This window comes from Pistacia vera, unplaced genomic scaffold, assembly GCF_008641045.1.
Source record: "Pistacia vera cultivar Batoury unplaced genomic scaffold, PisVer_v2 Contig545, whole genome shotgun sequence".
Lineage (NCBI taxonomy): Eukaryota > Viridiplantae > Streptophyta > Magnoliopsida > Sapindales > Anacardiaceae > Pistacia > Pistacia vera.
This window is the reverse complement of record NW_022196385.1, coordinates 500,272-516,539: the sequence shown is the minus strand read 5'-3', so window position 1 is coordinate 516,539 and position 16,268 is coordinate 500,272. Positions and strand designations below refer to the sequence as shown.

The following is a 16,268-nucleotide window of genomic DNA, read 5'->3' as shown; positions in this document are numbered from 1 at the left end:
AAAAACATTACAAAAAGGCCCCTCATGGCCTCCTTGAGTGGACAAACTCAACAGAGAAAGCTTCCCATACTGCTCTTTGACATCATGGACACAATCGTTCGTGACCCTTTTTACCAGGATGTCCCTTCCTTCTTTGGGTATTCGCTCTTTTGCTCTATTTGTTTATGTTTTTTGTCAGAAATTGGGACGCCAAAGTCAAAGCCTTTTCGAAGAAAAAAAATAAAGTTTTATGTAAGCAATGAAAATGAATTAGTGTGAACAGAATTAGATTATTTGTGAAGAATTCTGATCAAATAAAGGGTAAAGAGAGATAGTGGGGTTGTTTTGTTGGTTGTTATTTCAATAATGCTGATACAGTATCATGAGGACGAAATATTTTCAGTTTTCATGGTATTTCTCATTATAGAATTTTGGATTTTTCAATGTTGATGTGATTATAATCTAAGTAAGGGAAAGCTTCTTGAAGAGTAGATTGTTTGGTTTAGACTTTAGAGAATAGGTAGAGACTTTGTTCTTAATGGTAGTTTCTGATAATTTTTTTTTTAAACTTGGAGAAAACAAATGTTTCTTTGAATATTATGGTTATTTCTATAATGTTTGTATGGTATTGTATTGGAGAAGTTAATATATTGAATGAAGATGAATATTATTTTGGTTAATGGTTGATTTTGATGCGATGATTTAAAACATATCGGTTTCCATACCAATTCTGATTATATAATTGAGAATCGTGTAATTTAATTGTTGCTGATATTATAACATAAGAAAGAAAAGCTTCTTGAGTTGCATAAATATTAAATTTTTTTAATTTATTTACAACATACAGTTTTTTTTTTTTTTTTTTTTTTTTTTTTTTTACTCTTTGGAAACAGATGATACATGAATCTTAGGAAAATACATTTGGTTGGGAGTTTTCAGAAACAGTATTTGGATACTCAGCATACCTTGCTCTTAATCTTTCCAGTTATTTTCTTATATTAAGGTTGCGATAATCAAAATGAGAATTTATGCTCAGAATGCCTATGAAGGAACTAATAGAATGCAAGCACCCAACTGCATGGATTGAATTCAAAAAGGGGCTGATTGATGAGGTATGTGCGACACTAATGTGCAAATATTAGCTTTCATTCAGTTGAAGGAACTCGTTTTTCAGTTAAATTGATTTGAGGCATCATTTGTAGTAGTGAATGATTAAATTTGTACAGTATAGAATGTTGAGTGATCAATTTTATTAAGTAATTAGGTCAATTCCTGTTTGAAATTTGAAAAGTCATAAAAGGATTTTATATCCTTGTATTTATTTTGACTGCATAATGATTATATTATTGTTTTCTTTTTGTGTTTGTGTGTCCTTTTTATATTTTGAAGTCTGGGATTGCATTGAAACACAAGTTGGATTTTGGAATTTAAAATTGTTGATCACTAATCACTATTTCTGGATTGTTTAACTTGTTGGAAATATGGAGTGATCTCTCCTCCCAAAAGTTGAGGATCTTTACAAAGTTATGCCCCTGTTTTTTTGGCAATTTCTCTTATTCTCTTCATCGTGTAAATTTGATAGATTTTAGCCTTACTAACTCCCTTCTGCTATAAAATCCGCTCTATTGTTTTCTTAAATTTACGTCAATTGATCATCTAAATTAGCTGTTCTTTGCTTTTGGTTCCTATCAAATGTCCTATACTAATGTGTTTTGTCTTATTTTAGATGGAGTTAGCCAGAAAATTCTTTAATGACGGAAGGCCTTTCAATTTGGAAGGTTGGTATGAGCTTTGAAAATCTAGTGCCTGCCATGTTAGAGCGGAGAGCATGTTCTGGGTTTTGCCTGAAAATTGTTTTGGACTTCAGTACAAGAAATCATATAAAACGTATTTTTTTTTTTTTTTTTTTTTAACTGAGTTTTGGTTCAGTAACAATGCAACTTATATTTGTTATTTTCTTTTCTTACATGTGATTAACTGCATTGTTTGTTTGATTCTTTTTCAAAACAAGTTTCAGTTACATACATGAACCAAGCAAATATGAATAATTGATAACAAATTGTTAATTAACTTTTAATCCAACTAAAATCTAACTCTTATACAGTAGCAGTTTTTGTACTGGTTAGTGGTCTGTATCTTATCATTTTGTTTGTAATTTTCTTATGTCATGAATCACTTTAGCCTGTCCTTTTTATCCTTTCCATCAGTTTAATCAAATTAGAAAGTGAAACACAGTATATTAGTGTAATATTTTGAGAATCAATTGCAGATATTCTGATTTATCTTTATTTCTGAATGACTATTCCTTGGATATGTTGATATGCTCTATGTTCTCTTTCTTCTATGGATCTATCCATCCTTATTTGTAAAATACTGATTTTAACTAAAAATCTCTGCAGGACTTAAAAATTGTATGAGAAGAGGATATTATTACATAGAAGGTGTTGAAGAATTGCTTTTTGATTTAAAACAAAACAACTATGAGATGCATGCTTTCACTAATTATCCTATCAGCTGAGGTGAACTTGGTTTTTACTTTTGGAGGGTCTTTTGACCAACATAAGCACAGAAAAAAAAAATTTATGCACAAACTTCTTTCTTTTAAAGTATAAGGTAATACANTTTTATCCTTTCCATCAGTTTAATCAAATTAGAAAGTGAAACACAGTATATTAGTGTAATATTTTGAGAATCAATTGCAGATATTCTGATTTATCTTTATTTCTGAATGACTATTCCTTGGATATGTTGATATGCTCTATGTTCTCTTTCTTCTATGGATCTATCCATCCTTATTTGTAAAATACTGATTTTAACTAAAAATCTCTGCAGGACTTAAAAATTGTATGAGAAGAGGATATTATTACATAGAAGGTGTTGAAGAATTGCTTTTTGATTTAAAACAAAACAACTATGAGATGCATGCTTTCACTAATTATCCTATCAGCTGAGGTGAACTTGGTTTTTACTTTTGGAGGGTCTTTTGACCAACATAAGCACAGAAAAAAAAAATTTATGCACAAACTTCTTTCTTTTAAAGTATAAGGTAATACACAATAACCGTTGCTTAAAATTTCTGTTCACATTGAAGTTAGTGGAAAGAGTGAGTATCTCACACATGCTGCATATCTTCTGCAGAGAGTGCCTATCTAATTGGTTTAAAAACTTTTTATGAATATACAATATTGCCTCTAGGTATAGCATAAATACCTTTCATATCCATTATTAAATCCTCATTCCATACAAAGAATAAGCAATTTCTTCTTTGTCTTCTAAATCGGTTCTGCATCCAGCAAGATGTATCAATCTTTATTATTATTTTTTTTTATATTTTATTAGGTGCATGAGAGCTAAAACTTTCCAAATTGGAAGTGATGAAAACATTTTATCAAAATGGTGGCCAGTGAGACGGAGGAAGCTCTAGCTCGGTAGAGCACATAGCCTGCTTCACGAAACTGATTAGTTGCCTTTCAATATATAGAGTACATGATAAAATTAGTGCCTCCACCATTTCCACCACCTCAGTCAGGAAGGAGTTTCATTGATCAAGTTTCACTTTTCCGGAGGGAAGCAAAAACAATCGGGTGTCCCTCATTTCTGTGCTTCCTAGCCTCCTTGTCCATCCAGGTGATACAGCTACATATATTCTGTAAATAACTTTACCTTTCTTCTCCCATCTCAAACCTAGATACACAGACCTAGAAAGAAATGCACATCTCCTAATTGAAAAAATATATAGATGTTAGCTAGTTCATTCTGTACTATTATTGTAATATATAGATGTAATCTTTTAAATTCTTTAGTATCTTCCTTTTCCATGTTAAATGAAATTCACTCTTGAGATGTTTTGTGAAAAAATAGAGGAAAAACTTATTCACACTTATTCACTTAAAAAAATACATATCATACATCTCTAGTTATAGACTAACTCTAGATATCTTGATAACCTTAAGTTAGGATTATCCTAACTTTTAAATTTAAAAACTAGATAATGCCTAGATAACTCCTAAGTTTTCACATTCTTATCTTAGGAATTCAACATTTTGCTTTAATTAGTTGTGTATAAAGCGTTTTCAGGTGGGTAATTATTGCTACTTCGACTTTGGCATTCAGACTTGCAGTGCTAACTGAAAAAATATATATAGATGTTAGCCAGTTATTTCTGTACTGTTATTGTTTTCTTTGCTTTTTATTCTTTTGGTATTTTGATCTGTTTGTCTTCTGTCCTTTAGGCGAAAACTTTAAGCAACAGTAGCCTCGTATATAGTTTGGTTGAATAAATTTTGTACTTATTTATTTTGTTGTGTTTTGTTCAATTCTTCAGGTCCCATGTTTTATGTTAGGTTTTACTAGTATTCAAAGAACGGTTTGATTGTGTATGACACTAACATGCTTGAATATTTGTATAGAGCAATAAATATATGTATTAATGCTTACTATAGTAATAAAGTCTTTATGTATTCATTGACTAATATCGTTGAGGGTTACCTATCCTGTTATTACTTTCTTTTGGATTACAAATGACTTGATATGTATCTGAACCAGACAATTTGGCCATGCTTCTTGCAACATGCAGCATAAATTTTATAAAGATGACATATGATAATTACCCATCTCATTTCTATAGTTTTTGTTGGTTCTCATCTTATTAGTTTTATAGTGAATGAAACAGTTTACAATTCTTAATTTGGTTGCCAAGATCTCTGTTCTATCTTTAATATTCTCATCAATGAAGGAACTCATTTTGCTTTTCGTTCCCCTGCATATGTCTCATATTTTTTTTTGAAATGTGATGTTATTTTGCTATAGGAGCATAGAATGTATGATGCTCTGTCCATGGAATTTATTACAGGGTATAAGACAGGTAAAACTCAGTGATGCTTTTGGTATTCTACACACTACTCCGAAACTTATTATTCTCAAAACTATGCTACGATTTGAGTTCAATTTTAGGACCCAGCCATTGGCCGCTGTAAACTTTTTGAGCTGGGTCAGCAGGCTTAAAAATATAATTACTCGATGAAAAAGGGCATTCATTTTTTTAAAATTTGTTTCCATTTTCTTCTGTATGTTACAGGGGGAAATGGCTGAAGGAATTGTACACCTGGAAAGAATTGCAAATTTGGAAGAGCCAGAGGAAAAAAGTTCCAAAGCCCATTATTATGATGGATTGGTATTACTTTCAAGGTATGAATTTTCACAATCATTTCTCAAGTGTTTTTACTTATAACCTGGTAATCGCTCATCTCACAATTGATCAATATCGTCATTACAATTTATGTCTATTGTTTGGACACTAACTACTGGGTTTTTCAGTGCTTTATATAATGTAGGTCGCAAGGCTGAAGCTGTAAAGCATCTGCACTGAGCTGCTGCTTNCTGTTATTGTTTTCTTTGCTTTTTATTCTTTTGGTATTTTGATCTGTTTGTCTTCTGTCCTTTAGGCGAAAACTTTAAGCAACAGTAGCCTCGTATATAGTTTGGTTGAATAAATTTTGTACTTATTTATTTTGTTGTGTTTTGTTCAATTCTTCAGGTCCCATGTTTTATGTTAGGTTTTACTAGTATTCAAAGAACGGTTTGATTGTGTATGACACTAACATGCTTGAATATTTGTATAGAGCAATAAATATATGTATTAATGCTTACTATAGTAATAAAGTCTTTATGTATTCATTGACTAATATCGTTGAGGGTTACCTATCCTGTTATTACTTTCTTTTGGATTACAAATGACTTGATATGTATCTGAACCAGACAATTTGGCCATGCTTCTTGCAACATGCAGCATAAATTTTATAAAGATGACATATGATAATTACCCATCTCATTTCTATAGTTTTTGTTGGTTCTCATCTTATTAGTTTTATAGTGAATGAAACAGTTTACAATTCTTAATTTGGTTGCCAAGATCTCTGTTCTATCTTTAATATTCTCATCAATGAAGGAACTCATTTTGCTTTTCGTTCCCCTGCATATGTCTCATATTTTTTTTTGAAATGTGATGTTATTTTGCTATAGGAGCATAGAATGTATGATGCTCTGTCCATGGAATTTATTACAGGGTATAAGACAGGTAAAACTCAGTGATGCTTTTGGTATTCTACACACTACTCCGAAACTTATTATTCTCAAAACTATGCTACGATTTGAGTTCAATTTTAGGACCCAGCCATTGGCCGCTGTAAACTTTTTGAGCTGGGTCAGCAGGCTTAAAAATATAATTACTCGATGAAAAAGGGCATTCATTTTTTTAAAATTTGTTTCCATTTTCTTCTGTATGTTACAGGGGGAAATGGCTGAAGGAATTGTACACCTGGAAAGAATTGCAAATTTGGAAGAGCCAGAGGAAAAAAGTTCCAAAGCCCATTATTATGATGGATTGGTATTACTTTCAAGGTATGAATTTTCACAATCATTTCTCAAGTGTTTTTACTTATAACCTGGTAATCGCTCATCTCACAATTGATCAATATCGTCATTACAATTTATGTCTATTGTTTGGACACTAACTACTGGGTTTTTCAGTGCTTTATATAATGTAGGTCGCAAGGCTGAAGCTGTAAAGCATCTGCACTGAGCTGCTGCTTATAATCCTGAGTATAATGAACTACTGCAATGATGTGAAAACGACGATGATGATTTTCCAAGTGATCTTAGCAGCAGCAGGAGAGGAGATTACTAATTTGTAAAGTGTACAAGATGATGTTGTAAAGTCATCTGCTCGAGGCCACCTACACAACATATTCATATCCCATAAGTTTTTGGACCATCAAGATCGTAGAGTCCTGCAATAATTCCCCGTCTTCATTGTTCAACTCATGATGAACATTCCGGGAAGGTTTTGCTATAATAAGGGAATGTTAATTAAATTATTTCATTTCTCAGTTTGTTTATTGAATTGTATTGTACATTGAAATAAGTTTTAACTAGTGCTTTGTATGGCAGATAGTGCCACTGCAGCACTCCAAATCTTGGATAGATTAAAATTATGAGAACTGTTTCATTTTTTGACTTCAAAAGAAGAGAGAGGAACTATTTTATAAGAATAATAATTTAGAATTGGGACGTTATGTTTTGTAATAAACTCCCGTCAATATTATGGATTTCCCCTTAAGCTTTTGCTCAATTTTGATTATCTGCCCTAACATTTTACTTTAATTATTATTGACCTTTCTGAGATTTTGCTAAGGTATTGGTAACCACTGCTCATGTTAGGTTTGGCAAAAATACTTGATGGGATCGATTGCCTGGAAAAACCCAATCCCACTGGACAGAGTTAATCCTCAAATGGTGGGTTGGGAGTAGGATAGAGTAAGTCTCATCCCCGCCCCGAATATATATATAATCTACTTTACGTTAACTCTTTTGTTAAATTACTTTGATAATATATTAATTGTGTTATAAAACGATGAAAGTAAAGAAAGAAAAGCATAAAAATGAGGAAATTTATTATGAAATAAGAAAAGAAGTTGCAGCATAAAGCAAAGAAAAGAAAATGGTATGAGGGAGGAAGGTCTATACTACATAATGCATCTTGGAAATGATGATTCCATCCTTCGTCTTCCCTCCCAAGACTGCTTTTCTTTTACAACATGATATTTGTGTAGATGAATCTTTCATGTATTCAAAATCAAATGCAGATATATTACATAGTTAAATTATGTAGAAATATTCTTGTCCTCAAGAAGAGCAAATCAATATGTACATAAGCAAATCTATTACACACAATCTAGTACATGTACATATAAATAGACAGCATCCAATAAACTTGCAACATTGTTGATGAAACCAAACAGCCTTGACATGTCATAGATTTTGACGCATTAACATGTTATAAAAGTAAAGAATGATGTTGTAACAAGGATGAAACCAAGCAGCCTTGGCAGCAAAGGCAGAGGATGGAATCATTCAAAAAATTTCAGGATGAATTACATGCTTTCCTTCTTCATATAAATCACTTTTCTATGCTCAAACTTTTCTCTTTTCTTATTCTGCGTTCGTCCGCCTAAATACCCTTGCTTGAAATCATATATACCTTCCTTCTTCACTCAAAGATGCATTACATACCTTCCTTCTTCACACCATTTAATTTTCTTTGCTTTATGCTGCAACCTTTCTCTTTTCTTATTTCATACAAATATTTCTTCTTCTTTTTGTGCTTTTCTTTCTTTACTTTTATCATTTCATGACGCAAATAATATATTATCAAAGTAATTTAACACAGGAGTTAAAAATGAAGTAGATTTTAAATATATATCTTGCCATAATACTTATATATGATTTTATACGTAAAATTTGATGTGTAGAATTTGTTTTTAACCAACTAATTGTATTCTTCATGTCATGTAGATATTGATATTCTCTTTCCAAAGACATTCTTATAGAATAAAAATTGTAGATTCTAACACATTACATGTATAAAAGTAAAGAAAGATATAGTTGTAATTAAAAGGATGAACCAAGTAGGCTTGACAGCAAAGGCAGAAGATGAATTCATGCTTTCCTTCTTCAATAAATCACTTTTCTTTGCTCAAACTTTTCTCTTTTCTTATTTCATTTATATACTCCCTCTCCTTTTTGATTTGTGCTTTTCTTATTCTTATCATTTCTCAAATTGCATTCGCTCTTTGTTACAAACTAGCTCACAAATCTCTCCTAAATACCTTTGCTTATATTTTATCCTTCTTTCACCTTCAATCATTCAAATAGAATTCTCTCTTTCACCTTGCTTGAAATCATTTTACTTCTTTTCCTTTGTTCTTATCATTTCACAACATTATTATTCATTCTTTAATTAATTTCTTCATCGATTGTTTGTGTCCTCCTCTTGTTGCAACTAGCCACTAAATTCTCTTAAACCTTTCCTTCAAAACTTTCTTTTTTTCCTCTCTTACTTAATCACTCAATAGAATTCTCTCTTTCGCCTTGCTTGAAATCATTCACTTCTTTTCCGTTTGTTCTATCATTTCAAACACTCAATCATTCATCTTAATTAATTTCTTCATCTGATTGTGTTTGTGTCCTCCTCTTTGTTGCAAACTAAGCCACTAAATTTCTCCTAAACCTTTTCTTCAAATCCTTTCTTTTATCCTTCTCTCACCTTCAAGAGTACATTAGTAGCAAAAAAAAAAAAAACAAAAAAAAAAAAAAAAAAAAAAAAAAAAAAAAAAAAAAAAAAAAAGCCATGGAATTTCTTTCTTCAATTACTGTGGAGGTCGGAAAGTGCTGGTTCACAGCCGCTGGTGATCAACTTGGTTACTTGTTTCATTACAATGACAATGTTGAAAACTTGAAAAATCAAGCTAAGAAGCTGGCAGATAGCAGAGACATGGTGCAAAAGAAAATCGAATTTGCCGAAAGAAATGGACAAAACATCTTCGCTAATGTTCAAAGTTGGATAGCTGAAGCTGAAAATATTTCCACAACAGCCGAAAAGTTTTTTGAAGATGAAGACAAAGCCAACAAGCGGTGCCTCAAACGGTGGTGCATTAATCTCAAACAACGTTATCAATTCAGTAAGGAGGCAAAGAAGCATACTCTGGTGATTTCTGATTACCTCCAGGAAGTGAGAAACTTTGAGAGCGTGTCTTGTCCTGCTCCTCCGTCTGGAATTGCATCGTCATCTAAAGTATTCTATTCTGGCCCTTTTGAATCTAGAAATTCAATCAAGAGGAAAGTTATGAAGGCCTTAATTGATGGTGACAGTGTCAGCATAATTGGAATATGTGGAATGGGGGGTGTGGGTAAAACCACACTAGTTAAAGAAATCAGCCAACATGTAAAAGAAGCTAAGATGTATGATGTTGTAGTGATGGCGGTTGTCTCTCAAACCCCTAGTATTATGAAGATTCAAAGCGATATTGCTGACATGTTAGGTGCAACAAACTCCTTGCCGCCTAGTTCTGAAATAGCAAGAGCAAGTTTCCTATGGGAGAGAATCAAGGAGAAGGAGCGGATCCTCCTCATTTTAGATGACGTTTGGGAAAGAATCAAACTGGATGAGATTGGTATTCCTTTTGGGAGTGACCATAGAGGTTGTAAAATTTTAATCACCTCTCGAAGCATAACCATATGCAATGAAATGAAGTGTCAACCGATACATACAGTTGAAATTTTATCAAAACAAGAATCTTGGGTACTTTTCAGCGAGATTGTCGGCTCAGATGTCGAAACTTCTGACATAAACTCTATTGCAAGAGAGATAGCTGCTAAATGTGGTGGCTTGCCAATTGCAATTGTGACAATAGCAGGAGCTTTAAAGGGCAAGAACAAGCATGTGTGGAGAAACGCGGCACGACAACTTCAAAAGTCCAACCCCTCTGACATCCCAGGAGCGGAGGGGATCTTATTTTCATCTTTGGAGCTGAGCTTGCATTATCTAGAAAAAGTGGAGTCAAAATCACTTTTCTTATTTTGTAGCTTATTTCCAGAGGATTACAAAATTCCAATTGAAGTTTTAGTGAGATACGCAATTGGTCAGAGGTGGTTTAAAGACGATGAAACAATAGAAGATGTCAGAGATAGAGTTCATGCTATTGTAAGTACCATCACTTCTTCCTTTCTCTTAATTGATGATGGTGAAGAGTATGTTAAAATGCATGATGTAGTGCGGGATTTTGCATTAAACATAGCTTCTAAATACAACCACCAATTCTTGGTAAAAGCTGGCATTGGTCTACGAGAGTGGACAAATAAAGATACTTTTGAAGATTTCACATGTATCTCACTAATGTCAAATAATACTATAGAGCTACCTAATGAGGTAGAATGCCCAAAGTTACAAGTTTTGATGGTGCAAGGCAGTTCTGAGATTTTTTTTCCTGGGAATTTCTTTCCAGGAATGAAGAATCTCAATGTTTTAGACTTGAGTGGATTCACGCTCTTGTCATTGCCTGATTCATTTTCATTTCTTTCAAATCTTAGAACATTACATATTAGTGGTTGCACGTTGGGTGACCTATCAGTGATTGGAAGTCTAAGTAAACTAGAGATTCTTAGCCTTTCCAGATCTTCTATTGTAGAGATCCCCGTATCCTTTAGCCAATTAAGTAATCTCAGGTTATTAGATTTGAATGATTGTACGAAGTTAACACTAATACCTCCTGGTGTTATAGTCTCTCTTAAAAAGTTGGAGGAATTGTACGTTAATAGATTCAGGCAATGGGAATCTGAAAGTGAAAATTTGAAGAGCAATGCCAATCTCGTTGAGTTAGAAGCCTTGTCTCGATTGACTCATTTAGAGATTTCTATTTCAAACCTGGACCTCTCACCAAAATTGTTGGTATTCCAAAATAACCTGTCCAACTTTAAATTAAGAATAGGTTATAGTAAATATAGTAATGATTTTGATTTAAATGGGAGTAGATACTCAAGAAGTATGCATGTCTCACAAACCAACATATCAAAAATACATGATTGGGTTAAAGGTTTGCTCATAAGAACTGAGTGTCTATTTTTAGAGGAAATTGATAATTTAGAGAGTATTAGCCATCACCTAGTTGAAGAAGGGTTCAATGAATTGAAGTATCTTGATATCATATCATGTGATGAGATAAAGTATCTTCTAAATACATTGGAATGGACACCAAACTCAACTTTCTACAATTTAGAGGAATTGAATATGTATAATNGTCGGGAGTTAACGCTAATATCTCGTGGTGTTATATCCTCTCTTAAAAAGTTAGAGGAGTTGTATATTAATAGATTTACGGGATGGGAATCTGAAAGTGAAAATTTGAGAAGCAATGCCAATCTTGTTGAGTTACAAGCCTTGTCTCAATTGACTCATTTAGATATTAATATTCCAAACCTTGACCTCTCACCAAAATTGTTGGTATTCCAAAATAACCTATCCAACTTTAAATTAAGAATTGGTTATTGTGAATATTTTGATGCTTATATGGATGGGAGTAGATCAAGAAATATGCATGTCTCACAAACTAACATTTCAAAAATACAAGACTGGGTTAAACGTTTGCTCAAAAGAATTGAGTGGCTATTTTTAGATAGAATTACTAATTTGGAGAGTATTAGCCATATCCTAGTTGAAGAAGGGTTCAATGAATTGAAGTATCTTAATATCACATCTTGTGAATCATTGGTGTATATATTTGATTGTAAAGATATTAAGATTGCAGAGGGAGAAGCCAAGTTACTATCATCATTAGAGCATCTACAATTGAAAGCATTGCCTAAGTTGTCACATATATGGAAGGGAGACCATCAATCCATAAGCCTTTGTAACTTGAAGAGAGTAGGAGTTTATATATGCTACAAGTTAATAAAACTATTTTCACCAAGTCTACTAAAAAGCCTTATTTGTTTGGAAGAAATATATATAACGGAATGCAATAATTTAGAGGAGATCTTTGAGAAGAAAGAAGCTTTGGATGAGGAGTTAGACCACACCATAACCTCCCCAAGTTTGGGAAACCTGACTACTATAACAATAGATAGTTGTGATAAATTAAAAAACCTCTTCACCCCTTCCATTGTCAAATGCCTGGTGAAGCTCAAGTCTTTTGTACTATGGAGCTGTTCAACAATAGAAGAAATAGTCACAAATGAGAAAGGAGAAAAAAAAGCATCAATAGAGAGGATAGTGTTTCCTAGTTTGTACAGTTTGGAACTTGAATATCTAAACAGCCTTACTTGTTTTAGCTCTGGATCATATATTATTGAATTCCCAGAATTGGAGATCCTAAAGATATGGAGATGTGGAAAAATGAAGACCTTTGGTTATGGAAAGCAAGTGACACCCAAGCTTAATAAAGTGATTATGGGATCCTTTGTAAAGCAAGTGACACCCAAGCCTAATAAAGTGATTATGGGATCCTTTGGAATGGAAGAACGTTGGAATGGCAACTTGAATGCCACAGTGCAAAAGCACTTCAATGAACCGGTATGTAGTTAATGATTAAAGAGCTACATTACATTTTGTAATTAATATTATAAAGTTTTACCATTTTGCATTGATGATCTTCTCATTCATACACTTTATTTGAATTAAATGTATATAAATATGACATTGAATTCAATAGAGTAACCCTATCCTATAGTTTTAAGATTTGAGATATAATGAATAAGCTCATCAACATCCATGCCTAGCGTATTAAAAGCTAACATCCGTTGGTAATGTTTTGGTGATGTTTTTAAACACAATACTTAACTGCTAGTCACACAACCAACACAAACTTATAGGTGCTAGTTTACACAACCAATTAAACAAAACATTGCCTCATACAAATCAATATGCAAACAAAACCAATAATAATTTTGTTTTTTTTAATTAAAATTATAATAAGTTCAATTTATATGTGAATACTTTTATTTCTCTTTAAAAAAAAAAATATATATATTATATATATATTATATATTTTAAATAATAAATCTCATTATATTAATTTTGTGATAACTTTTCATATTCTATATTTGAAATTATTGTTTTTGTAGGTGAATCAAGCAAGGAGATCAGCTTAAAGTAGAATGGTATGAATCATGTTTTATCATATTATTTATTCAGTATTATTGAATAACATAAGAAATTATGATAATATTTTCATTTGCTTGATTATTTATACGATTGTGTATATATTCGATCTTGTTGGATAATGTTTTTATTTTTTATTTTTTAAAACAAAGCTAATATTTAATTATCAATTAAAATATTCACATAAAAATTTAGTTTATAATTCTTTATATCTTATATTGAATTTTAGGGTATTTTAGTAATTATAATTTACATAATTAATTTTTTATTTACTAAAGTACATAATCACTTTTCAAAATATTTTTGCTAAGACAAACCCCTTGAAATTATAGGAATTGAAATTAGAATCTCTTAAATTGAAAAAAGAATTTTATTTTTTTTCATTTTTTAAAATTTTAGGAATTGAAATTACAGTCTAAACAAGAATTACTCTCCACCTCACTTGCCGCCGCTCTATCACCTCCTCCACGCGACACTACCACCACCAGAACCGTCAGAGTCGCCTTACTTCAAGCACTCGCCGGTGAGTTCTCGTTTCTTCCACTTCGGTTCAGTAGACGACGACTCGCTCACTGGCTCCGTGCCGATCCCGGTGGAGATTGTTAACTTCTGTGACGGAGTGATTGGCAGTGGTGAAGAGTCGATTCTTCCTGTTCAAACTCTGATTTCGTTGCTGGATGCTTATCATAATCTCTCTGGCTTCCCTTGGTAAAGCTCGCTCTCTAGCTTATTTTGTGTGTAAATGTGTTTCATGAAGTGGAAAACTGTCACAAAGCGCTATAAAATTGTAAACATTGCTATAGATACGAACTTCTTTGAAATGTTATTTTCTTCTTTTAAATTCTTTTATATCTTCCTTTTCATAGTGAATGAAATTCACTATTGAGATGTTTTGTTTTAATTAGTTGGTGTATAAGGACTTTTCAGGTGGGTAATTATTACTGCTTTGACTTCGGCATTCAGACTTGCGTTGCTTCCTATTGTTGTTTTGCAGCTTCGTAAGCTGCGGAAGATAGGAGAGTTATATCTCCTAAATGTAAGTCTGCTTTTTCGTTTTACTTGCAATTTGTTTGTAGCTCTAGTTACTTCCGTTCTTTGGAGTTCTAGTCAGTTCACATTCTCTAGGGAACAAAACTTGAAAACACCAATGCAGTAGTGTAAATTCTACTATATGATAGTTTCTTTCTTGAAGGTGTGATATCATAGAGCGATAAGGTGGACCGAAGAGGATATCTGGATTGGGATTTGTAAAACCTTAAATGTTCGTGGAATTTTTAAGTTATGCTGGGATTACTCGCTTGTTAATAATTAATGAGAAGTTGTCAAGCTACATGAACTATTAACAAATCAAGTTTAGTTGGCATTTTTTACCAACTTGAGTGTAGATCATGGCCAAATATTGTTGATTTTTTTGTTTTTACTTCACCTTGATGGGTATGTTGTGGTGTCCTTAACACCTGTATCTGATATATAGACTCCTGACCATGATTTGTTTGTTAAAGGAGTAGGAGTAGAAGTAGGTTTTGGGGGTCAATACGTAAAGAGAGAAGGGAGGGATGATTTCTTCCTTGAATTGACGATTTTTTCCAAAAATTCGTCCATCTGATGCTCAGCGTTGTATCCTTGTCTTTTGTACCGTCAAAGCTGGTAAGGGCATTGGTACACACAGTGGTCAATGTACCAGTACAAATTCTGTTTCTGTTATGCATTTGCTTTTTTGGAAGACATTCCAAGTGAGGCTGCAGTACTTATTATCAATTGTCTGATATGTTGAGATATTTATTCTTATTTTCCTGTATTGAATTAAGAAATTCAAACTTGCCTTGGAGGTTGAGAGTTTTATGTATCTGATCTATTCATTTTCCTCATTAACAGTTAGATACCAGATCATTCTTCTGGAATTCTTGCAGAGTCGTTCCCTCTCACCCTTTCATTGTTGTTCATATATTTAGTTTGCAATGACTTTTTGTTTGACTCTCATGTGCATTTCTCATTGTGCCTCCTCCATTCCCACCACCTCAGTCAGGAAGGAGTTTCATTGATCAAGATTTCACGTTCGGAGGGAAAGAAAAGCAATCGGGCCCTTATTTCTGTGGTTGCTTGCCTCCTTGTCCATCCAGGTGACAAAGCTATATATTTGTGTAAGTAACTTTACCTTTCTTCTCCCATCTCAAGCCAAGACACACAACAAGAAGAAATACACTCTTCTAACTGAAAAAATATAGATGTTGGGTTAGGGATTTTGAGTTAGATTCAAAAGCATGGAATATATGTAGAGAGCCAGTTATTTCTGTACTATTATTGTTTCTTTGCTTTTTTTCTTTTTTTCCTTAATTCTTTTGGTATTTTGATGTATTTGTCTTCTGTCTTTTAGGCTTAAACTTTAAGCAACAGTAGCCTAGTATAGTTTGGTTGAATAAATATTATGCTTATTTTTTTGTTGTGTTTTGTTCAATTCTTCTCTTAGTGTGCCCACCATGAGAAATGTCACTGGAGGGTCATCCAGGTTTGATTGTGTATGGCACTAACATGCTTAAATTTTATAGAGCAATAAATATTTTGTATTAATGCTTACTATGTAATATTGGCTTTATGTTTCACAATTAATATCGTTGAGGTTACCTATCCTTTACTTTCTTTTGGATTACAATGACTTGATATTTTTATGAACCATACAATTTGGCCATGCTTCTTGCAACATGCAGCATAAATTTTATAATGATGACATATGACAATTACACATCTTATTTCTATGTTTTGTTTGTTCTCATCTTATTAGTTTTATAGTAGATGAAAA

The 16,268-nt window shown here is 32.6% G+C and overlaps 4 protein-coding genes and 1 long non-coding RNA gene across 6 annotated transcripts; all 5 read left to right on the top strand.

Moving 5' to 3' along the window:
* The first annotated feature begins 13 nt into the window (after positions 1-13).
* LOC116107691 (flavin mononucleotide hydrolase 1, chloroplatic-like) lies at positions 14-3,459 on the top strand. The gene is made up of 4 exons (XM_031393985.1): positions 14-137; positions 1,016-1,091; positions 1,706-1,757; positions 3,319-3,459. Exons 1-4 carry the CDS (start codon positions 25-27, stop codon positions 3,324-3,326), a joined length of 249 nt encoding a protein of 82 aa, XP_031249845.1. The 5' UTR covers positions 14-24; the 3' UTR covers positions 3,327-3,459.
* Positions 3,460-4,343: 884 nt separating this feature from the next.
* Positions 4,344-5,340, top strand: LOC116107692. The gene is made up of 3 exons (XR_004124515.1): positions 4,344-4,843; positions 5,057-5,166; positions 5,296-5,340. It is a non-coding gene; the product is annotated as an uncharacterized LOC116107692 (long non-coding RNA).
* Positions 5,341-5,369: 29 nt separating this feature from the next.
* On the top strand, positions 5,370-7,068 carry LOC116107640 (ALBINO3-like protein 3, mitochondrial). The gene is made up of 3 exons (XM_031393932.1): positions 5,370-6,055; positions 6,269-6,378; positions 6,508-7,068. Exons 1-3 carry the CDS (start codon positions 5,984-5,986, stop codon positions 6,557-6,559), a joined length of 234 nt encoding a protein of 77 aa, XP_031249792.1. The 5' UTR covers positions 5,370-5,983; the 3' UTR covers positions 6,560-7,068.
* Positions 7,069-9,166: 2,098 nt separating this feature from the next.
* Positions 9,167-11,397, top strand: LOC116107651 (probable disease resistance protein At4g27220). The gene is made up of 2 exons (XM_031393940.1): positions 9,167-11,263; positions 11,347-11,397. Exons 1-2 carry the CDS (start codon positions 9,167-9,169, stop codon positions 11,395-11,397), a joined length of 2,148 nt encoding a protein of 715 aa, XP_031249800.1.
* Positions 11,398-11,606: 209 nt separating this feature from the next.
* On the top strand, positions 11,607-15,584 carry LOC116107676. 2 transcript variants are annotated; one of them, XR_004124507.1, is made up of 6 exons: positions 11,607-12,774; positions 12,823-12,883; positions 13,435-13,470; positions 13,871-14,179; positions 14,399-14,507; positions 15,494-15,584. XR_004124507.1 is itself a non-coding variant. In XM_031393971.1 (4 exons), the coding sequence occupies exons 1-3, from the start codon at positions 11,882-11,884 to the stop codon at positions 13,459-13,461; spliced, it is 981 nt and encodes a 326-aa protein (XP_031249831.1). In that variant the 5' UTR covers positions 11,607-11,881; the 3' UTR covers positions 13,462-13,470; positions 13,871-14,287. The 2 variants fall into 2 exon arrangements, 1 of the variants encoding a protein (XP_031249831.1); XM_031393971.1 differs by lacking the exons at positions 14,399-14,507; positions 15,494-15,584 and having other exon boundaries at positions 13,871-14,287.
* The last annotated feature ends 684 nt before the right edge of the window (positions 15,585-16,268 follow it).